Source organism: Aythya ferina, assembly GCF_964211825.1.
Source record: "Aythya ferina genome assembly, chromosome: 23".
NCBI classification, from domain to species: Eukaryota; Metazoa; Chordata; class Aves; order Anseriformes; family Anatidae; genus Aythya; species Aythya ferina.
Window position 1 is genome coordinate 7,374,656 of NC_140321.1, and position 24,641 is coordinate 7,399,296.

Below are 24,641 nucleotides of genomic sequence, written 5' to 3' on the forward strand. Positions count from 1 at the left end.
TTGTGCACAACACTTTAGGTAGCAGAATAATTTATAAGTCCATGTAAAAGCAAAGCTGTGCAGCTGCTCAGTCTGTAAAACAGAAGAGACATTTGTGCAAAAAGTACTGTCTCTCTACACAAAATGGTTTGCCCAGAATATAATAAATACGCAGAGGCAAAGAACTGCATGCTCAGAGACGCAGGAAGCAAAGCTTCGGTGCTGATAAAGGGAGCTGTCAGAAGTGTTGATATTAAAGCTTTTCTTTTTTTTTCTTTTTTTTTTTTTTTTAAAAAAAAGTTAAAGAACATGTGCCTTTGTGTATGTTTTATTTTTCATTAATTAACTCTGTTCCACACACCAACCAAACACATCTCGGACTTCAGAATGCATTCTAACAAAAGTTTTTTTGTTTTCTTTTTGTCTCTATGTGTTATGACATTTTAAGGGCTGTAGCTGGCACTCATGTTTATAAAGCAGGGGAATTCCACGCATGGCGATAGAATAGATACTTTAACAATATGTTACAAATATTGTCAATTTGATATTTTTTCCCTTGCGTTTTCAAACACATCATAAATCTAGACTGGGTTTCTGTGCATGAACCCTGCTTACCACTGAGCTGGAGACTCTTGGCATGAACGTAAAGAGGGTTTTTTATAAATAAAACTTAGTAAAATCACTGTGCACTCCATTAATTCAGGAACACTCTGCCTCAGCTTCAAAGGAGATCTTTACAGTGTAGATGGTGTTTTTGCTGCTTTAATGATTTGCTACTTGTTCTTGTCATAACTACATGAACCAAATATGCAATACCAGGGAGCAGTGGTTAGGGAAATGCTCAGTTCCATCTCCCATCCAGCTCCGCTTCAGTTCAATTCAATAGATTTGAGGTTGTATATAGAAAAGCTACTTCATAAATCTAATACTTGAGGCCACTGTATAATGCCAGTTAATGAAAGAAAACTGCATGTGTGCCTTGGGTATGCATATCTCATGCACTGCTGTGACATCCAGCCTGTGGAACAACTGGCGGCCCATGAAACACCGCGCATCAGAGCCAAAGTAAGTAGGGCCAACAGAGGTAAGGTGATACCTACTTCATCTCAGTAGTATATACTACGAGGTAAGTGGCATAACTTACAGTTACTTAAGCCTTTTACGGAACATGAAGACTCCCGATTTTTAAGTCATGTTTTGTCCCAGCATGTCCCGTTTATATTTACTCCTCCCTGCTTCAGGGAGGAGACATTTTGAGGCTGAAGGCACAGAGCTGAGAGAATCAGGAGATCTGGACCCAAGTCCTGGATGTACCTGGAGATGCTCTAATACCTTTGGCACATTTCTTGAGCCCCAGTTTTCCAAAACTTAAATGGAACAATCCTCACTCTCACATTTCAACTATTTGTGAATACTTTTCTGAATACATGTGTTCCTTAAGCATCTACACAGAACTTCAGACATTTTAAAAGCATTTGGGATAAATTTTTGATTGGAAAAAAAAAAGTGTCACCATAAGCTCAATGAAAATAAATTCTTTGTCAGCCCCAGGCTGGAACCCTCAGCTGGGAGGGCAGAGACACATTTTCTGTTTCCATAAGCCCATGCCTTTAAGCAGAGTATTAAGGAGTGAATTTAGCTCCTAAGGATCTCAAACACTGTATAGACAATGATTTAAACCAATTCACTGCTACCAAGAGACATACTGTCTTTTAATACTTGTCAATCTTTGCACACCTTCTTGTTTTAGGAACAGAGCAGCTGAAACAATAGTGACAATGAAGTTATTCAGTGCAAAGTCCCACTGCAGCAAAGTCAAGCTTCCAGCCCCAACAGAGTTCCCTTATTTAGCTACACAAACACCTTTCTTCTCCAGTCCTTCCTTGTGCGGTACTCCCCCATCCCTCCCCTTCTCTCCCCAGCTAATCATCTACACTTCCCTCCAGCTTCCCCCTCCCCGTTTAGTCCTGAAGTCACTTGCAGTACCTCAGACCGGCCTGTTGTTGTTCCCTCAGACCATTCATTTCTGCTAAACCAAAGCTGTTGCAGAACATCTCCCCTGCACTGAATTCTGAGAAGAGCCATGAACAGCAGAAAGCAACTTTGGGGAGGGGTACAACAGACCAGGTCCTATGCAGATTTTCTTTGCCAGCTTTCCTTGGTTCTCTTTCCACAAAGGAGAGGTTGCTGCAAGACAGCAAGGGCACGAGTAAAATACATGGAGTTTATACAGTGCTTCACATAAGCAGCCAGCCCTCCTCCAAAAGGCAACACGTGTCACCCTTGTGCTCTGTTCAAAAAGCACCTAAGGAACAAGGCAAAAGTAACTTGCAGCTACACGCTACAGCCAACAGCATCACTTGGGGAGGATGAGTTAGGCAAGGCAACTTGTCCTACAGATCTCACATGCTGTCAGCTACATCCCCCTGAAACGGAACGGCTATACCCAACCCACCCTCGAGGCCTGCACTACTGCTTCACGTCTCCCAGCAAGCAGAAGTTTATATCAAAACTGACTATTAATTTTGGAAAGCTAGAATCATTGAGGTTTTGGTCGTAATACTTTCCAGAAGGAGCCCAGCATGGCCCTGAACTTAAGAAATTTTAACTATTTTTACCAGATATGGTCACAAGTTTTGCTTACCCCCTTTAGCAATACTGTTTAATAGATGCTGAAGTGCCTTCCCAGGAAAACACCAAATGTTCTAAGAAGCAGTCTTTTCCTCTCCCTACATCAGCCTCTGATTTAAATGCACTGACAGCGCAGCTAGGCAGCAAATTTATGCAATCCTCTTATCCATATGTCTGCATGTGAGGTTTTCTGTTTTGCTTTTTTTTTTTTTTTTTTTTTTTTTTTTTAAACCAAGGCCCACACTGTGATTCTTTGGTTCTTTGTCATTCGGCATGCACCAAGTTCTCATCACCACTTCCCCCAGCCAGGAATCAAACTGGAGCTGAGGCTCTCCAGGTGATGTCTGAGCTCAGGTTTTAATGCCTGCATTGTCCAGTTTCCTTAGTGCATTTTTTCAGGATAGCATTGGTTCCCCAAAATGACACTGGGACAAGTTTGGGTCTTCAGGTACGTAGATACCTCTAAACACTTGCACAATAATTCCAAGCAGGCATTTGCATGAGCTGTGCACTTCAATTCATTTACAAATCTACACACAGTTCTACAAACTGATGTTCCTAATACTACTCAGATTTCCAGCTTCACAAAAGAACACGATATTTCAAAAAGAACAAAAGCATCCCTCCCCTCCATCCACTAAATTGTATGAATTTTCAAAATTAAAAAAAAAAAAAACTAATTTTGAACCCTTTTATGTGTTCTAATTCTCTCACTTTTTTTTTTTTTTAATTTTGAACACAGCTGTCTGTTGTACTTTCTCAAATGATGCCAGATGCTGGGTTCATCAACCAAACGCACGAAAACAATGGTTTGAAAGCAATTAGAAGCACCGAGGCTGCACCGAGGCTCATATTAAAATGTGATAACACTGTTCTAGGGGGAATTGCAGCACTGCTGCATTTCTGACATTTCTGTGCTGCCAGACAGACAGGATGTGCTGGAAGTGGGCCCTGATCGAGGAGGTAACATACTGGAATTTATTCCTGAAGTAAATGAAGGATTAGCTGATTTGGAACACTCACAAGGATTTTTTATTACAGTTGCCGCTCCCATCTTGTTTGAACGCTGGCAGATCCTTCTGTTTGTGCTCACCTATCACACTCATTGTTTAAAGAAACGAACGAACCCACCAAACTACACGCCTTAGCTGTAACATGGTTGTACCCAATGCTCCAGATCAGAAACCAGAGCTAAGCTGCACTGATCCCATACAGGGACAAAGGAGCTCCAGGTCAGCTCTGAGGAAATGTATATCCATCAACTGTCCTGGATACGCAGAAGTACTCACTGACACAGCTCATGACCTGCAGGCACCCTGGAAAGTTTAAATCATCACCCACATTATTGCAGAAATGAAGATCAAAGTCATGATCAGAATTTCCCAGCTTGTTAACAGACATAACAAGAGATGGTCACGGTCCTGAAAACTTTACAGCCTGGCCATTTGTCTACACCTGGAGGTTGATTTAATTTCGAGTTCAAGTTAACATAGAAGCAACAAGACTGGAAGCAACTTAAGGTTACCAAACAGTCTTTGCTCCTAAGTCAATGCCCCCAGGAATATGCTGCCCTTTTGAATTTCAATCCTTTTCTAGAAACAGGAGTTTTGCAATAAAATTTCCTGAGCTTTTCCAGGACAGAAAGTTTACATTAGCACCACACATTTTTGTATTATTTTATAGAATGGCTGGGTTGGAAGGGACCTTAAAGCCCATCCAGCTCCAATCCCTGCCACAGGCAGGGGCACCTTCCACTAGAACAGGTTGCCCCATCCATTTACTCTCAAGAGTAAGGAAAAACAGACTTCTGTCCAGGGAGAATACTAACCCCAGCTCCTTTTACAGCCCTTACCCCAGCTTTGCCCCTTCCCATCCCTCAGAACTGCCACACACAAGCTACGTATTTGTTTAATGAGTAGCTCTCCTCCTTGTTGACTTTGCATAGAAAATACCATACAACCAACCCTGCTCCCCAAGTACAGAACTGGGAGAAATCATGCCTCCTTCCCCACTGCCGTGTACTCACCTCGGGGCAGGAATTCCAAGTGATACCTAAAAGACAAAAAAAAAAAGCATAAGCACACATTATTTTCTTACTGATTTGTTCTGGCCTGATAAGCAAGTGACAGATGTAAGAATTATACCAGACAAGCTGCCAGGAATCTAGCGAATGGTTAAAACACGTTTTGTGAATTTCCTCTAGACGTTTCTTGGCAGTCCTACGAATGCTAACTGGCCCCTGTGACATCCTCTGCTACCTAAGGAACCTCTTTCACTACTCAGATCTTCTCCTTTTCAACAGCTCCAAAGGCTCCCAACTTCCTGCCATTAGAACAGGTCTCCTACTCAAGAGAGACGTTTACACGGCCTTTCCCTTCACAGCCTCCAGTAACCTCACCTCGCACCTTCCCTCCTGCAACCCCGCGGAGGGCAGTAGGCACACTGCCCTTCAGTGCCTCAGCGCCACGAGCTCTGCTCGCAGGGACACGGTGTGTCTGCAGCTCTCGTGCACGCAGGTCACATTAGGAAGCTCAAAAGGCACGTTAATGCACCAAGATACCCTGATCAAGTTTAGCATCTTCGCTGTGTTTTCCAGTTCATTTCCTCATTTTCTTCCTGTTCCAGCTCTCTATTACGCTGGTTTGCAACCTTCTTGCTCAAAATTTATCTCCACTGAGTGGAGGTTCTGTACTCGTTTAGCAGTGTAGAAGATCACAGACCAAAGACCGGGAATTTTCCCTGCAGAACCATGCAGATGAAAACTCGTGGGATACACATTGTCAGTCCATGCTTCGTGGCTCCCCTGCAACAGCATCTGAAATCCCCGCATGCCAGGCAGTGTGCGATGCCCTGCCCCAAGCAGCTTGCTCACGCTCACAAACACCAGAACTACTTCAGAGAGCCATGCACCACAGAAACAGCCGAGCAAAAAGAAATCCTCCGTTCTTTCTTTGTCTCTCATTTAGAGCACACCTTTGGCTAACGTGAGCCATTTTAATACGGGAGCAGCACTGGCAAATTTTGGAAACAGATCAAGGACTGAGGATGAGCCACATGACCCATTCACAGGCAAAATGTGTAACAAAGGGTTGGTCTATAGGCATTAGTGGCAAGAATCCAGTACATAAAAATCCAATCAATTTGTTTCCTCATTAAAAGCTTTCATGAAGAAAATGATTTAATACAAACATTCAAGCTACTGACACAGATTAATTAGAAAACAACAACAGAATTCTGATTAAGGGCATAATATTTGACTTGTTTTCTTTGGACAAAAAAAAAAAAAAGAATACACACAGACAGAAGAAACTTTTCTGGGAGAATGGACTCCCACAGTGATAAGTAACAGCTGTGACCTATTGGAAAGAGCCACACCAGCGTGCCTTGCAGCTAGAAAGGGCCATAAATACCTCTTGGCCCTGGGGCACTCTCGGCAGATCTCCCCCACTTTAAGTACAGGCTTTCCCCTCCATCCTGCGGCAGCCTCCTCTCTCAATCCCCAAAGCCACACTACTGCCCAGGGTCAGGGGAGCAGTCAGAGCAGCTCCATCCCTTTGCTTCCCACCAGCACGGACTGTTACTGCAACGCGTGAAGCCCCGAAGCCCTGGCCCCGTGCCCGAACCCCGTGCTCAGCACGCTCCCCGGTGAGGAGCAGCCTCCCTGCCCGGGCTCTGCCCACGGTGGGGGCCTCCAGCACCCGGCCCCCGGGTCCGGCGCCCACCAAGAGCTGCAGCACTTTCGTCCCCTGGCCAGCCGACGGCTGTGAGACAAGGACAGAGAAATCACTTCTTGTTTGGTGAACTTTTGTCTCTTGTGCTTGAGAGACTGTCCTAATCTCCCCTGAACATGTTTTAGTGATAACATTTACTGCACTAGGACCAAAATGATTTTCTGTCACTTCTAATTCCAGTTCAATAAAAGTATAAGAGCTTTGTTTCTAACCTCTGTCATTTTTAATACAGTAAAATGGTTTAAAAAAATGTAAAATTGAGTTCCATTTCCTATTGGACCAGCAAGCCCATGTTAGCTTCACTCTGATCCAATTTGGGGGGCGGGGGGTTGATACCAAAAAGATGCTTTGCCTTTCTTCTTCTTTTTTTTTTTTTTTTTTAAAAAAAAAAATAAAAGGCATAAGGAAACAGTCAAAATTCTAATCTCATCAGATCGGGATGTGTTTTTAATCTCATGCTTTGATCATTTTCACTCTGGAAAGGCTTAGGCACAGAATGAAAGTTAGTTTAAATTTTAATCGGGAGTGGGAGAAGATGGTCTTGTTCTTACAGAAGATGAAAGAGTAATGACCTAATTCCTTTATCTGCCACTGACTGCATGAAAATTTTGGATAAATTACTTATCTTGAGAGCTTAAAAGGCACCCCGATATGATAGCGCAGTATTGTCCGTTCACTGAAATGATAGGATTTCTTTCTTTTATATGACTACAATGGCATGGGAGGAAGGGTGACTTTCAGCATGTGTTCCTCCCACTCCCTTTCCACAGGTAACATCAGCTTTACTTATTCAGCAAGTTATATTTGCACAATTCTAAGGGAGAATATTTTTTTTTGTTCCTACACTACTCAGGAAATGCAATTATTTAGGCAAAATGCCTATTTTGTTATGACAACCCAGGCAGCAAACAGAGTTAGTTTAAATACATCTACAGCCACAAGTCACGTGCACGCTTACAGACTCGGATAAAGCTTGTTTCTGTGCAGCAGGACAGGAGGGACTTGGCTGGTAGAACGAGGTTACTCGTCTTGGGCAATCCTCCACAAGGCATTAGTTGGATGGAGTTTGAGGCCAATTCTGAGTTTTGCTCCCAGTTAAGACATCTCTAACTGATGAGCACATTGCGCCTTTACCTGGGCGTAACAGGCAGTGACAGCATGCAGTTCTTTACCTTTGGGGGGGGTGGTCTGCCCAAAAGTTATTTCCCGTGAGAAATTCTTGGACCAAGTGTGTAAAAATTTGTAATTGCTCCATACAAATTCTCCCCTGATCCAGATGGTACAGGTTGGAAACCAGAGGTCTACGCCTTGCTCAGATGAAGCTGTCTTGGAGGTTGTTTGCCTTGGGATGAGGTTTGAAATTTTCATCCGTGATCAACAGTTCTTAGATCTCAAACACCAAGAGTAAAAGCTTCTCATTCATTTTCTTTCAACCCTGAAAGCTTGGGAATTATCAGTTAAGAGATGTCCAATTAACTCGCTCCTTCTAAGCACTGTTTTAATAAAGCTTCTGTCCCTCAGCTAGAGGTGGAATCCCCTAAGAAGAGCAGCACTTAAGGCAAGGATAGGAAAGAGCTTTCAGCCAAATGTGAAGGTCCAGTCTACGTTAGTCCTTGAAGAAGTGGAGAGAGATGGGAAGACTCGTAACAAGTGATTAACTAGCTTCAGCAAAACAAAGCCACAGAGGAACTTATGGAGAATTTTGATGTGATATGTAGAGCAAAGAACTAGCCCCAAAATATCAGATTTCTGTTTCGAAGCCAAAGAATGAGTGTTGCACTGCCAATACTTTAACAAAAGACATCCTATAAGTATTCCTCTCACATAGTTTGCAATGAACCACCCACCTCTCTCACCTCATCGGTGCATATTTTGGGCCAGTCAGAAAGCTGCAGATTTGTTCCGCTTAAAACACAAAGTTTTCGCGATCATTCAGCCTTTGAGGTTACATAGTCAACAACGAGCAAACACAAGCAAGTCTCACTTGTCTGGAAGCGTTTATGTTCTTTGCTCCTGAAACCCATGCACATCTCAGTTCCATTTATCAGCCTCGTAGTAGCTATGGCTCCAACTGGACCCAATCAAAATCACAACTCAACTGTGTAAACAGACCGCGAGGGGTGAATTGTCATGAAAAAATGCTGTCATGTTACAGAGGGAAATTGAGTCACAGAACAGTCAAGTTTGCCAGATTGCCTTGTTCCCAACAGAAACCCGCTGCCCTTTCAGCCCCAACTAACATTTATGTCTCAGTGCCTTGTCTAGAACGACCAGAGCCTTCTGCTGCCTCCCACAGAGCCACAACTTGGTCTTCAGGAGTGGAACATTTCCAGGACGCCTCAGGACCTTGACCACAGATCTTAACCTTGCACTGGTTTGTTGCTGGAGAAGTAAAATTGATGCTTTTGAGTAAAGTCACCCTGGACTCCAGTCCCTTGCTGCATGGTGGGGGTCACAAATTCCATCAATGGCACAGAAATCCAGTAAAACGCATGATCAGCGCCCCCATTCCTCCCATCCACCACTCGAGTTCGCTGACCAACATGCGCTGCTTGTGGCAAATCCCAGCACTGAAGGACTCGAACCAGAACAATTTGGGGCTAGAAGCAAAATTGCTGTTTGAAATCTTATGGTCTGTATTATGCCAGGGGTCAAGCTTGATGGTTAGAATTGTCTCTCTGCAGCTTTAAAGTTGTAGAGTCTAAGCCCCACTTTCCTCTCAGACTCAATTTCATCAGGAACCATACAATAAAATCAAGTTTCAATCAAATTTCCTGTATTTTCTTGTCCAATTAAGAACACTAATATCACCACAGCTGTTAAATTAGGTATTTCAAGACAGGCTAATTTGTTTGGTGCACAGTATTTGTTGCTTTTTAATGTTTGCAAAATTTTGTTTTTAAAATCAATGCTGTACAAGATTTCAAGCAGGAAAAGACGAAAATGGGATTGGGGAGCTCACCATTAGCAAAGTGTGTTACAAACCACTTCAAATGCATTTCTCAGTTAAATGCGACAGAAGTAGCAGCAGCAGCTATGCAAAGACTCTGGTTACACAATTTCAATCATTTACCGTCCTCAGGTTTCAGATTAACAATGCATTCACAAGGAAATGGATGGTGAAACCGGGGTAATTTTATCAACCGGAATGGAAAATGATGCAAATTGCTGAAAGGAGCCTAACCCAGAAGGCACCAAACCACATCGTTGGCAGAGCAAATAGCCACATTCACCCCGGGTATAAAAGCAGGTAGACTGTGATAACAGCTGAACTGAATTTGTTCCCCTGCCATGCCTGATCTTAACACAGGAGAATTCCTTCCTCATCTCTTTCTCCCCCCCAATGAAAGGAAAAAATCCCCTACTGAGATTACCAAATAAATTGGGACCATCCTAACAGAAACTTTACCAGACTTTAAAAAGAAGTAGTCACCACAGTCAGTATTAAATTTGACTGTTGCGAGCTAAAGGAATGCCTGTGCTCACACACACCCAGGCACAGCTGTCCTGGTGCAGGGTGGTAGCAGCCTTTAGATCTCCATTAACACCAGCTGGCGCGGCGCACACTTACACATCCCCAGGCCATGCCAGTGCCTCCCCTGCACAAAGGAAGAAGCATCCTGGGCAGCTCATTTGTGGAACAGAAATTGAAAATCCAAAAATTTCTAAGTATTTCTGAAGTGAAGGGGACGTTTTTTTTCATTTAATGGCCAATGTGTGAATGAAATCCTGCTCAGCGCGACTGTCTCCTTGCTGAACAAATAAATCTCAGCTCTCTGCAGAACACGGAGGAGAACAGCACTTTGCCTAATTAAGGACAACGCGGTGGGGCTATAGACCAGCCCTGGTGTTAATGTGCTGAGCTCAATTATCTGCCCATAAGGTCACATTCTTAAATTCTTTTTTATCTTGGTATTGCACATTACTCAGCATAATGAGTTGAATATTGGTGGGAGTTACAGTCAGTACATTTACACTAATGAAGCAAAATTACCCTGAAATTGCATTTTCTTTAATTTCAATCGCAAAACTTTAAAATAAGGTTGAAACCGATGTAATAGATGAAAGTTAATACACTTAGAAGTTTATTAAAATAGGCTAAACAGTCTGGTTTATATGAAGTTTTCGATGTAGTTCCATTCATGAACTCTTTACAGTCCTACAGTATTACCTCGCCACAGGAAGAATCAAGTTCAACCCAAGATTTTGGGTGATGTTCCCCTGGTGTTGAAATAGCCACAGTTCAGCTACACTTGTAAACCAACAAAACCAGTAGCTTATTGTGACTGTGCACTAACCACATGCTGCAACAGCCTGCCGAGATTTGCAGTACAACTCCAAGGACCCCCACAGCAGAGGGGATCACACTGTGTTTATCCTTACATTTGTGGCCAAGCCATCCTCTTCCAGCTACAGCAGCAAGCGACGGATTTCTTCCTGACAGTAACACTGCACCTGTGTAACTCAAAGCTTCAAAGGGCCAGGCGTGGCAAAGCACATACCAGAAACAGGGTGATGGTGCTACCCCATCCCAGTGAGTCTACTCCCTGAAGACAAAGACTCCTGCAGCTCAGATGAATCAGAGCATGGAAAAACACACATAGGTACTGGGAGCACGGCGGCCGTGGCGGTTGGGGAAAGGCCCTGGCTTTGGCTCACTGCCTCCAGCAGGCCAGGAGATGGCCGGGAGCTCTTCGCTGCCTGGTTAGGAGGCCAGGTGCTGACTTCTCCCTGATAACACAGCAGCCGTACTGGGAATACTGCCATAAACTAAGAAGGATTAGACAATGAGGCAGCAAAATGAGGTTCGGGGTTCGTTACCTAGAGGTGAAGAGCCTTGTCTTCATGGGAGCTCCTGATGGTGGAAAGAATGACAGAAAATGGTCCTGTGTTAGTTACTAGCAGCAGGATTGAGCCTCAGGGTCTCCAAGTCAGAGTGGGGAAAAGCAAAGGTGGAGTTTCAGTGCCTATTTTGGATTTGCTAGTGAGTGGATGTAAGAAACTCAACATCAAGACTTTCTCTTCACCTCTGCTTTGCTATACAACAGGTCTGCCTTAGCTCTCCTTTCAGCACTATTACATTTTGCATCAGGAAAAAAATGCTAATAATTTGTATCCATCAGTGCAAGCTTGCCTTCTGACAGGGAGTTTTAATAACTGGCTGACTCCAAGGAGATAGAGGAACTATTTATCTCCATATTTTTAAATAAATCCCATTCTCCCCATCTCACCCCCTGCCATTGCAACTGCTCTAGAAGTGTCTAAACGGTGAGGTGAGGTCATTTAACAGCAAGACAACTTTTTTTTTTTTGTTACTGCTCTTGCCAAAGGACAAGAATGAGCTTGTGTTCCTGAGTGGAGTCATGTATCCGATTCATCCCAGGTGTCAGACATCTGCTGCTAGCTCTGCAGCTGGCTTTGTTAAGACACAAGAACCAGCAATGCTCTCAAGGAACAGCTTGAAACAAACCCTCGGCACCAACCAACCTAAAACAGAAGCAACTAACAACCTCTGGGGCTTCTGGAAGACAAGACAAACTCTGCCTCAGCAGCACATCCTTCCCCTGCCCTCCCCCAGTGCAAAGCTGCGACTGTAGCAAATCCGATCCATTACAGACACTTTGCTTTTCCACTCAGGACTGGAGCAACGTCCTCAGCCTATGGTCAAGGCAAGCAACGGCGTCCAGGCCGCCCTGCTGCAGCCACCACCCTGTGCGCTGCTCCTTCCTGGGGACCAAGCCTCCAGTGGTGCTCTGTGGCCTGCTTTTCCAGATGCCACACAAAGCGATTGGGGAAAGCAACAAAAGAGATTATTAACACCACCAAAAAGATTAGGAAATAATCTCTAGGCCTGGATTTACATGAGATCAGAAAGTGAAACGGGATCTGAGTTAGCAAGGGGGAGGGGAGATAGAAACTGCTTCTGCAGACCAGAGCCATTTGAAGAGAACATTTGGTTTTAAATAACCAAATGATTTCTGAAAGTAAAATGGTACAGGGACTCATAACTCAGCTGTATGGTGACAGCCTTCCCACAGCCGCTGCCTGCAATGCCTCTGACATGGCTCCTTCAGCAAGAATACCATAGGCTGCCTGGGAAAAAATTACAACCTGCAAACTCAATCCACTGCTAGCTCCTGCACCTCTTGTGGTAAAATGGGAACAATATATCCTCACAGGTAGCACGTGGAGACATAAAGCCCAAACACTTGTTCACATTATAGCCATCAGCGACCCTCCTGGAGGGGGGCTGTTACGAGGCCACTGGGAGAGCTGCGATATAAAGACCTGAAGGCCAAGTTACAGGAACAGTTACTGAGACCGGCTCAGGATAATCACACTAGATTAAGCTCTTCCCTTTCAGAGACACATGTGTCTCTCTCCAGTAGTTTAGCAGTTTACTTATGTCCATTATGAACCCAAATAATGAAACCCTGCATGCTGTGTTGTGCTTCACTGTGCAGAGGCGAAGCGGCAGAAAGCAGGGCTGCTTCCTGAATGCGACTGCTGATGATTTCCTGAATCCCCGCCACAAAAGCCACAGGAAGCTCCCTGAAGAGACAAACCTGCTCCTCATCCCCAGCAGCAAGACCTGCCTAGATCCTCTCAAATAAAAGATACAGTCATCGTTACAGTAATCTCCCACCACAAATCATTGCATTAATGGCTCAGGTCAGAGGAAGGACATTTGTACGCTGTTCTTCTCACCATTTCCAAATGCCACAAAGCAACAAAATGCAAGTAGGAGATCAGCAGCGCCCTGTACCCTTCGCTCAGGGGTCTCACTTTCCCCTCCAGAATTATCTGCAATACCTTCTTTCAACAAGCAACAGGGCTGAAGTCCATATCTCAACCTGAACATCCAGGAAGAATTTGTGCATCACCTCCCATCCTGATGCAAAGGCTGCTTCTCTGTATTTCCTGCTCATTTGAGATGACACTGTTCTAAAAACTTTATCCCAAATTGTATTATTCTCTTGAGAAAAAGGTAAGAGTCTAGGCTGGTTCTGCGGCACAGAACGCAGTGTTAGCCCCAGGACTCTAAAGGCTGCTCCTTCTTGAGCCCGTCACCAGAACTGCACAGAATCTCTAAGGAGCCAAAGGCCCCCCAGAAGGTGGTCACAGCAGCACCTTACCCCCCTGCTCAAGTGCCACTCACAGCTCTATCAGCACACAAAGACAGAACGCCTGCTTCTGAAAGCGAGAACAATTTGGTAAGTTTGCCAAGTACTTGGTACATTTATCAGATTCTGTGATACTGGTTTTTAAAATTCACTCAAAACAGACTCGGAGTTGCATTATGCAAAGATAATAGCTCACTTTTTGTGCTCTCAGGACTGCTGAAATAAAGCTTGTCAACGTGAATAATTCAGGTTCATAATTCTGCTTACTTAACTGTTTCCATCCCAAGTCAATACCTGGCAACAAGGGGGATTTTTTCAGAGAAGCCACACCAGCCTGCTGTAACCATGCAATCAAGCATTTTCTTCTCCAGTATTCCAATACACTGCTAGACACACCTTTCCTCCATTAGATATGCTGCAGCCCCATTTTCCAAAGGCCTCCATCTTCTGCATTCAGTTTGTTTCAATTATTCAGGGCAACCCAGGCTGATAATTACACAGTCCCGAGTTGCTGAGTAAAACTGATGCTTAATTAGCCAGCAGGAAAGATCGATTAAGATACAGCAGGGCATCTTGCAAAGTTCTTCAGTGGGACTGCAGGGAATAGAATCTGGCTGTGCCCTTCCAAAGGATAAAATTCTCTGCATCTCAGGGATTTGACAGCAGTTTTATTTAAACTGGATGCTTATATCAGTCAGCCACCCTGAGTTTTATTGTCAGATCTTAACTTCAAATGACACAACTCATATCTTTTAACTAGAGCATTAACAGCAAGCTCTATATCACATTTCTAGCCAAAAATACAATGCAGCTGAGGCTGAAAGTTTTATTTAAGCCTCCAGCAACATGTTTTCCTGTTTTATGTTCCTTGATTTTCCCTGAGCATGACAGCACCTCCTTTGTGTGCTTCACTCATATCCAAATGACGCAGCTCACACTCTCCTTGAAGGTTTGAACAGTCCTAGGGACAGGAGATTTTGGAACCCATTTCAGACCCAAGTTTTAACTTGGAAAGCATTCTTTCTTCCTTTTTACTGTATCAAAGTACAGGTAATGCCTGTTTAAGGTCAGGAGCCACTTGTGAAATAGATACTTTCAGCAGCAAGTCAGCAGCATGAGCCTTTGCTCACTGTATTGATTTATTCAGGTGCCTAAGTATCAAGCGATGAATTTTCTTCCACAAAATCCTGTCTAGCACAATGAAGAAGGAAGAACAGGACAGGATCAGAGATCAGTTTGCAAAGAGCTGTACAGACACAGCACAAAGCAGAATTTTTACTCTGAAACACAAAAATTCCAAGGACAAGCAATGACAACTCTGCAGACAGCCAAACGTAACTGGCTAGCGTTAAATAGGAGGGTGCACAAACCAGTATGCGCTGCACTCACATTATAACAAGCCCTGAATGCCCATTAACTTTCAGAGCACAGGCCAATTATCCAATTATTTGAATGCAGCATGTGGTACCTCAAGGTTTGGCACTATTCTGAAGCACTTCCATTGGCAAGTTATGCAGACAATACATACCTGGCTTTGACTTGCTGAAAGCTGAAGAGAATTGCATCTCTCTGCTCCCTTGCATTAGGGCTCAAATTTTCATTCTGCAGTCCATCCGCCAGGTAACATTCAGCATCTGGTAGAGAGGTAGAGAGAAAGCTACAAGTTAAAACCACAGGCACATACCTGTTCTTGGCCAAGAAACACGGATCTGGACACCCAATGCCTTCCACACTCCACTCTGCTACCACAAACCGTAAAAATATGCTGCTGTGAAAGGCTTTTGGCATTAAGTAATGTCATTCACAGGACCCAAAGCACTTCTAATATCAGGGTAAGGTATCCACCAACACTTAATGCAAATCCCAACCTGTGGCTGGGTTTCACAAAGTCACTTTTGGCAAGAGACAAGTACTGAACAACAGGTAGGTTGCACTAGCCTACAGGTACTTGTATCACGTCTGCAAGGCTATCGCCAAAACAAAGTATGTGCTTACTCTGCAGACAGTTGGACAGAAGTAAATACGGTATTCGCTCACTTGGAAAGTGAGGAATGTATATGTAGAAATATATGTAGATGTAGAAATTTAACCTGAACCGGAAGAGATGAAGTCCCTTCTATTCACATGAATATTTGCATTCTTTACAGAAACCTCAAAAAAGTCTTAGAAAATAGGACAGTTCCAATCATAGCTGCTCTGTAGAGGAGAGTATCCTCCTTGTACTTCAGCAGCTTTACTGAAAACTTTCCCTAGCAAAGACTGTCTTCAAAACTATGGTGTTGTACATCCACAGGCCTCTCCAACCTTTAATTCACACTCCATACTGTGACACTAATGTCAGTTTAATATCCTGCTTGCAAGACTTTCAGCTCCTTATGCTTCAGCTGCTAGTACAACAGCCAGCACTGTTTAGTACACCCCAGGAATCTTCACAGCTCCTTAAACAGCTCCTCCACCTGCAAGCACACTCAAGATCAAAAATGCCACAGTAGAAATAAATATATTTTTCTGTTAAAGTCATGAGCCCTTATTTTTGTCACCTATAACAAACACAAGAAAGGCTTAGAGCTTGAGGGAAGAAAAAACAGCTCTTTAAAGTGAAGAGCTTGGGCAAGAACAGAGCTTGCTCCGTGCCCAGTCATGGAGCGGAACAAGGCCAATGCACGGGCACCTCCCCAAGAACAGGGGCCTCTTCCCACCTGGTCCTCAGTGCTGCACAGGCAAGACCAGAGAGACAGCTCTGAACACAGCAGCCTGAGGAAGGAGGAGTGAATCCAAATACCACTTGTTTCCACAACACTCCTGTTCTTGTTTCTGGGTTTGTTCAGCTGACAGCACCAGTTTCTAAGGGAGCAATCACTAATAAGCACATTTCAGCCAAATTCAGACTCCTCCAAGTCCCCACCAACTCCTTCGGCTGTCTCCCTGCCTTCCCTCATGCCAGGAGTGCTCTTGACGCACAAGAACTAGGTCTGAGCCAGCTGTGCCTCATTATCTACGGCCCCACACTACAGCCAGCACTTTACAGCCAAGAAACAGAGGCTAAAGCCCACATAGAGCACTGAGGATATCAAAGTGTCCTAGCACAACCCTGCTGACATGGGCATGCACAGTTGTCACAACTCTGCTGATGGGCAGGGACACCAATTCACAGCACTGCTCTCGAACCCACACCTACAGCCAGCAGCAGTGTTGACCTGACAGGGGACTCCTGGAGCTCCCAAAATGCACATTAATATCAAGTTCCCTGCTAGTACTTCAGCCCTGGGTGGCCTGCCTGGGATCACACAAAAGCTTTGCTAGAGCAGCTGAGCAAAGCTCTTTAAATCCCAGGCCAATCCTATAATCCTTAGGCTAAATTTAATTTTCAGTACATCTCCTTGCAGTTTTAATTGTACACCCAAGATATAGTACCACCTTACGACAAGCCTAACACGGCTGGACTTGCACCACTTACACACCGCATAGAGAATAACCAAGCACATACATCTAAGTACAAACGACAGATCCATCTTTCTCTGAGAAGCTTACTATAAGAACAGATGGAGGCTAAGGGAACAATTTATTATATACAAATCTGCTTTAAAACTGCACAGCATAAATGGGTGCATTTCCACAGTCAATGAGAAAAAAAAACAAGAAACACAAACTGCCCCCAAAATTTGGGCAAATATCGGTTGCCTCTCTGTCCTTTTTAAACGTAGATTAGCTCCACAAGTATGTGATTAGCTCTAATATGGCAGTTACTTACCGCGATGTCAGCACAGATCGGCTGCTGGATAAGTTATAGTAGAACTATGGTCACTCCCGAGAGCCAGGCAGAGCCCCTTTCAGAGCCAGCCACTATGTTTATAGCACCAGGAAATGAAAAAGAAAGCCTAACCATAAACTCTCAAAGTGGATCAGGAAGAGCAATATGTAAGCAGCTCTAGAGTAAATCACCCTAATGTTAGTTTTACTGCTTGTCAGTAACATTATATTCTTGATGTTTATAGATTGCTCTCTGTGATCCACTCTGAAAGTTTACAGGACTCTCCTTTTCGTTTCCTGCAGCTAAAAAGGTGAGGTGAAAAGAAACAGTTGAAATTTCATCAAGTGTTTCAGGAGGGTTTTTAGAAGCAATTGCAGATAGCCACTTTAATCCTGCAGGCAATGCACAATATTGTAAGAATTATGTCACAACTGCTGAAGTCCAGGCAGTAAATAACCTTTTAATGGCAGCACTAAATTCTAGGAGTTAATCAGCACTCAACAAGGAGAGCTGAAAGATATTTAGATGCCATGTGTATTCTCTCTGTGCACACACAAACATTTTTTTTTTTTTTTTTTGCTCTTTTCTACTCATTTGCCATCAGAAGGCCAACAACAGAAAACCTAAATACAGAGGAACAGGTCCCCCTGACCCACAGCACTGCAGCTACGTAAATTAATCCTGAGCTAACCAATCTGCTCTGATGCTTAGCTTCACACAATTTCTGTTGCAGTTTACCACCCCAGGTGGCTGTGGGAAAAAAAAAAAAAAAAAAAAAGAGTTTAAAAAAGTTTATGGCACCTATCAACACAGAGTGCAGATACCTTAAGCATCCATGAAATTGCATTAATATTTCCAGGATGCTACCCAAGACAGCCAGGGGTTTGGAACAGTAGTTGAGTCATCCCTTGTCCCGCTTGTCCAAATAAAAGCTGTGAGCTATCACACTTTTTTTTTTTTTTTGAAACTTTTCAGCAAATTAAAGAACGTATGGTTTAACTGTGAACAAACATTTTCAGATGAATATTCTTATTTTTACAGGATCAAGTCAGAAAACCTTTAGAACCCAAGCAACATTCCTACACCATCCTGCAATGGGCTGAATGGGACATTCTCCCCCACGCAAGAGACAATCACAGAATGAGAGTGGCTGGGTTGGGAGGCACCTTAAAGCTCATCCGGTTCTGATCCCCTGCCATGGACAGGGACACCTCCCACCAGAGCAGATTGCCCAAAGTCCCATCCAGCCTGGCCCTGAGCACTTCCAAGCACGTGGCATGCACAGCTTCTCTGGGCAGCCTGTTCCTGTGTCTCAGTCCCCTGAGAGCGAAGAATCTCTTCGTAATATCTAATATAAACCCACCCTCTGTTTGTAGAAAGCTGTTACCCCCTTATCCTATCCCTGCACTCCCTGATAGGGTCCCTCTCCAATGCAGGAACTGAGAACAACTTCCCAAATTTGCAGCGTCCAAGTCTCAATGCCAAGTTCCCTGATATTTAAGTTCTGGGCCCACTCGTGATGCTACATCAATGCTGACTGAGGCTTATTAGCCTTCGCAAAGCAGAACATTTTATTGTTTATTTTTGAAACAGCATTGAGGCGTCTCGCCTTGCTATCAGCAGCTACCAGCTTTGTTATGCTTTGCAGGTGCAGTCAGTCTCACAGTACAGCATCTGTTCCATCCTTCCTGCTGCCCAAACTCCAGCAAGAAAATGGCATTCCAGACCTACTACCTGAGATGAAGAGGATCAGTCAGGGCAGGTGAAGGGAGAAAATAATCAGACTGCCAGATTGCCTTTGCTTCTGCAAAGAAAAACAGAAACCCTGGATTTGTCAGAGATGTATCACATTTTTAAGAACCATTGTTTTAGCCTTCAGAAGAAATCTGTGCTAAACAAACATGGAATATCCTTAACAAGACTAGTTTTAAAAGGGAGTTGAGTGAGCCAAAATTGAAACCCCATGCAATTAGGAGGTAACATAGTGTTAATGAGAACTTGGATTGCTTATGTTTGATGTGGAACAAAGTAATAGTTGTTACAACCACATCTATTCATAAACATAAAGTAAGAATTCATAAGTGTTGCAGGATTGCAATGTAGCCATGAAATAGCCATAGAGTTTGTCTTTCAACCACTGCAACCTCAGAGATGTCTCCAGTGATAACAGCATAAAAATTACTAGCTAGCCATTGACCCCGTTTATTGGGCATCATGCATACAGTCCTTAACTATATGCACCAAAGGATAATATAAGGAAGCAGATATTATTGCCGGTACAATAGTACATGTTTACTCTTCAAGTTTTACTTTAAATTCAAGAACTCTTACAGTAACACAGTTTGCAAATGCTAACAGCTTAAGCTCCTTCAGCCCCAGCTTGCATAGCAAGAAACCTCCTTAGCCACTGGAAGGCCTCAAGACTGTATATATAGATTGTTAAGACACAGCAAGTTTGATACAGGGGTATGTGACATGCAATTAATCTCCATTCATAGCCTGCTATACTTGTCAGCAAACAAAGGCTGTGCTTTAGAAGGAGATCTGAAGCCTTCAATTAAAAACAGTCAGCTAACAAGAAAATAATCTAAGTTAAAGGAAGGTGGCAGGTGCAGAAATGAGTTGTTTACAGAAGTGTCAGCACTGAACAATAAAGTGCTGCACATCAAAAATGTGAAAGGGTGAACTTCACTGAAGGCCCCATGATTAAAAAACAGAGGAGAAAATTTATACCTACATCTGGGGGAAGACACAAAGCATTTGGAAGTGAGCTTTGATGGGCTCGGAGGCTGCACGCTCGCTCTTGGACTGACGGGTCCCAGGACTGGAAGGCACCCCCACCCCACAGCGAAGGGGAGCAGTGCTCCGCGCTGTCAGGAGCCGCTGCAACAGGAAACGAAAGGCCACAACCCACTGAGGCAGACCGGGCTCGAACACAACTGCTCAGAGCTGTCGAGCAGGAACACACCAACAACTCCTTCGCCACCGCCTACCCGCATCCGCGGTGGCAGGATGCATCAGAAAGGCGCACACGGTCAGCAACGGGCTGCTGCTGCTGCAGCTCAGGTTTATTTATGGGGAGGTCAGCGAGAGTCAACAGGGCAGGAGAAGTCAACATGTGAATGGAGGTGAGCGTGACAGGTAAGGCAATACTGCAGAGTAAAAACACTGACCCTGAGTACAGCTTCCCCCGTTTGTGTAAATCCTTCTCACAAGACACCAAAGAAGCAGTAAGCAGTTATTCAGTCACAAACAGTAGAAAGGGAACTCGGAGCTCTAATGACTTACAGCTTTTTTCTCCTTCCCCATAAAAAATAAAAATGAAAAAGCCAAGCTCCCTAAACAAGAACAGCCTTGAGGCTACAGGTTTGTGGCAACCCTTGGGGCGCCTAGGCCCGAGCAGGGAGGTGGAGCCAGAGGTAGCACACATGGAGCAGAACTTGTGGGAGCCGCTAATGCCCGTCCCAAGGGCTAACGCGGCCACCTCTGCAGGGCAATCCTCCCACCAAGCCCTCCCGTACCCTGCTGCAGGGTCACCAGTAGTTGCAAAGGTCAGCGCAGAATCCATTCAGGTTTGTGAAGCGCAGTTTTACAGATGAATTTTTTTGGAACGGTTTCTGCTCGGCTGACCCACCTCTTCAGCGGGTTGGGGTGTAACAGCTCGAGTTTGCAAAGAAATCAGGAAAAACAACCTCAGAAGCCACCCGCGTACCGTCCCGTGGGCACGCCATGCTGTGCGCCGTCAGCTCTCAGCACGGCTCAGCAGGTGCTGGGGCCTCGGGAGGTCACCTCCACGTTACCACGCAGAAGCGGGGCCCGAAGCCAGCGCTGCTGTCCCAGGCTGCGCCCCCCTCTGCGCTGGGCTCGGAGCTCCCCCGAGGACCCGCAGCCAGCTCGCCCTGCGCGGCCCCGGGGCGACGCTCGGCCAAAGCCTGCCGGGGGCTCACCGCAGCACCCGGGTTTCTTTTGCCCCCCGTCGCAGCGGAGCCGCTCGGTGCCGGCGGTGGGCACTCCCTGGGCACCCCCGGCTCCCCGAGCCGCTCCCGCGGGCTCCGGGCCCGCCGAGGGCTCCCCCGCAGGGCCCGGCGGGCAGCGCGAGGCCGGCCCGGGGCGCGGGGCGGGCGGCCGCAGCCCGGGCCCCCTCGGCGGGGCGGCCCCGCGGGGGCGCGGGGCTCTACGGGCAGCAGCTGCCACCTGCCCCCGCCGCCCTCTGGGGCTCGGCACGGCGAGACCCGACGGGGCTTCGGGCTTCTCCCCCGGCAGCGGCGGGGCGAGGAGCGCCGGGCGGTTACCTTCCAGGAGCCTCCGCACCTCCTCCGGGAGCATGGTCCCCGCCACCTCCTCTCCCCCGGGGCCGGCCCCGCCGCCGCCGCCCGCGTCCCTCCGGGGCAGGGACCCAGCGCGGCAGGAAGCGGGGGCGGGGACACCCCGCGGGGGGCCGCGGGTACCGGGCGGCCCCGCGAGCACCTGCCCCGAGCCTGCCCCGGGCCTCCCCGGACCCGCCGGCGCTGGAGGTGGAGGGCCCGGGCTGCTCGGCAGCGAAGCTTCCCCCTCCCCGCATCCCGCCCGGGAAGGGGGCCACATCGGCCCTTAGCCGCGGGGCAGCCGTGCGCGTTTCTACGACGGGGCTGCGCGCTGTGACGGGCATCGGGACAGGCAATGAGTGCGACCTGCGCCCTACAAAACAGAAAGGGCATTGCGTTAGATTAACCGCAGTCCTACACCTGCTCGTCTCCTATATAAATGAATAACAGAGCCTGGCTATGGGGATGCCGCTATAATTTCTCATCGTTGCACTCCCAGATTTTAAGTTCTGCGCTGACAAAACCAAACACAGCCTTCTGTATCTGAAGCTCATCAGCGATTCCAAGGACCGGTTTGAGATTTCTGACGTGGTAAGAGTAGAGGATCCAATCCTTGCTTTGGAGTGTCCTGGTACCAAGCAAGTATTTATTTTTGCAGCATGTGGAAAATGCCATTCTGCACATTCTTTCCACTTTTCCCTTTCAGATATCTCATCCCTGGCACGTCATCTTTAATTGTATTTTCACAACATAGCAAGCGTTTGAGATTACAAAAGGTGCGATCAGGCTGTGCTGGCCACCAGTTGAAAACTACATAGCTACACAAATGCTGGTGCTTGCTGCTTTCACCAGGGGCACAACACAACACGAGCTTCTGACGCTGTACATAGAGCCAGGGCTGCCTACTGAGGTGTATCATAGCGTAATGAGGAAGGGCCCCTCTGAACTCTCAAAGGAAGCCCCCTAAAACTGCTTCTCTTGCTGCTTTGCAGCCCCCCCCTGCTCTGAGCAAGCCATCTTGCTACAGTAGTTGTCACAAACTGGAAAAACAAAATCTGTAGGGGAAAAGAAAAAGTGCATAGACTGAGACACACGACTTAGAGGCTGAGCATATTTCCAAATGTTTGCAGAATCAGATTCTTACTGCGCTTTGGATGTGCTACCTGGAAGGAACAAAGGCTTAGTTGTTGGTTGGCAGGCTCTGCATAAAGGGAACCTGGAGCAGATTCCAGCTTTGCCCCAAGCTTCTTGCTTGGTTCAGTCAAGACAACCTGTGTGTTTCAGGTTTATGGCACAGATGCGATATAAGAGCTATGTTGGCAAAGGTACAGCTATTGGAATGGTGGAAGCATATAACTGAGGTGCTCCTCCATACGACAACGTGCTTTGTGACCCACTTTCTGAGACTCACAGGTGAAACTGGGGAGAAGACTGTTACACTTTCAGTTGATTGGTACAAATCAGATAATGAGCAGGCATAAGACGAAGCAAAGTGCTTTGTGGTTTTGGTTTGGGGCATGTGTGCCTGCGATTCTATTGTTTTCTGCACTGCAGACAGTGGAGTGAAAGAAGAAAACCCCTAAAGTAACTGCAAAGTTCTTTTGTGTCTTTTTGGTTGAAATATGTAATTTTATGCCTGTGGGGCAGCACCTCAGTAACTCACGTATAAATAACAGTTGTCAGAAGGGATGGCTTTAAAGGAGGAGTGAAGGCACCGTGACAAGAGGCATGTTTAGTGTATGCAGCTGATTTACTGGAAAAGTGATGTTGTGCTGTTTTCTGTGTATTGAGTCTCTTACAGTAGTAACGCTGAAGTGACAGCTGCCATTTTGGGTTTAGTCACAAAGAAGACAAGACACTGTGTTTTCCATCCTGCTCAGGAAGGTTTGATTACTGTCTGGATCTGGGAAACAAAACACACCACCACTTCTGATTTGTCACATGGCTGTGTTCTGCACATGCATGTAATTTCAGAACAACCTGCAGACAGACTGGACGTTGGCAGTACCACTCAAGACCTTACAAGTTTCCTACTCTGAGTGTGAAGTTCACTCAGTTTCTGTCCTTTCCCCTTTACCTTCTATACTGCTGTGTGAGTTTGCACACACTGACAGCAATGCTGCAGCATAATCTTGATTTTGCCATGTACAAGAAATTGTTCCGCAGCGGCACCGAATGCAGCACAGGAAACATTGCTGCAGTTCAGAGGGCTTCACAAAGGAGATTGCCTTGCTGGAATGCATATACATCACAGTAGTCTTCCCCATTACATCTCCTAGTCAGGTAGTGTTTCATGAGTCAGGGTTTAGAAAACTGAGACTCTCCTAGGGGAGTGAAACGTGAATCTCTGTTAGCTGCCTAAGGCTCCTGACAGATTTGAATGGTTCTGATTGTATGCAAGAAATGGTAGCACGTGCAGGTGGATGTGTATGTTAGATGGATCTGTATACACGTTCTCACCTAGAAGCATATTTAAATGCTTCTGTGTAGAAATCCTCATTGGTTCATTACAGGCTACAAATAAAAATCAGCTGATTGCTGAGACTGACTAACTTAAAAATGAGTTTGTAACAGAATGAACGAGGTCCCTTAGATGGAAGAAACTGCCTTCAGATATGCCAGAAAGATCGATAAAACCTAATCAATGCAAATCTCAGAGGAAGAAATGTTCATGCAACTGCAAAGAAAAGGATCATCTCACAGGTTCTCTGCATTTCTGTAGCTCACATGATAGTCTGAAAGCATAAACTAGAAGATGGTCAGTGAGTCTTGCCCAAGAGTTAAACCAATTTATCATATTTAGGGTCTAGAGGAAATTATTCCCCACATCAAACTAGCAGTGACTTGTTTTGAAGGTGGTGGGGTTCTGTAACGTGCTGTTACTCACAGTCTTAGCACCGTGCAATTGCCCAGCCAAGCCTTCTACCCAGCCTTAGTCAGCAGCAGATAGAGCCAGGCAGACTGATTCCCAGACAAATGACCTTTTTGTTTTGTTTTCTTGCCACTTTCATTTTTGAATGTGTGAATAGGTTACAAATTTGGTATAGTGGTCAGCTGGGAAGGAGGTGAGGGAGTCTGGCACTGACTGGCAACTTCCACTGCATCATTCTTCTGCAGCATC

The 24,641-nt window shown here is 45.6% G+C and overlaps 1 protein-coding gene across 4 annotated transcripts in view; it reads right to left on the minus strand.

Annotated features, from left to right (window-relative positions):
- The window catches only part of SKAP1 (src kinase associated phosphoprotein 1), a 142,902-nt gene extending 121,199 nt beyond the window's left edge, over nucleotides 1-21,703 (minus strand). For 2 of the 4 annotated variants that reach the window (XM_084496573.1, XM_084496574.1), the window contains exons 1-3: nucleotides 21,509-21,703; nucleotides 14,994-15,099; nucleotides 4,637-4,662 (exon numbers count right to left, since the gene is read on the minus strand). In XM_084496573.1, the coding sequence (XP_084352699.1) occupies nucleotides 4,637-4,662; nucleotides 14,994-15,099; nucleotides 21,509-21,542 (166 nt within the window). In that variant the 5' untranslated portion in view covers nucleotides 21,543-21,703. Of the gene's footprint in view, nucleotides 1-4,636; nucleotides 4,663-14,993; nucleotides 15,100-20,928; nucleotides 20,963-21,508 lie in introns of those variants that run through there. The other 2 variants (XM_084496571.1, XM_084496572.1) reach the window with 2 other exon arrangements.
- Nucleotides 21,704-24,641: the final 2,938 nt, after the last annotated feature.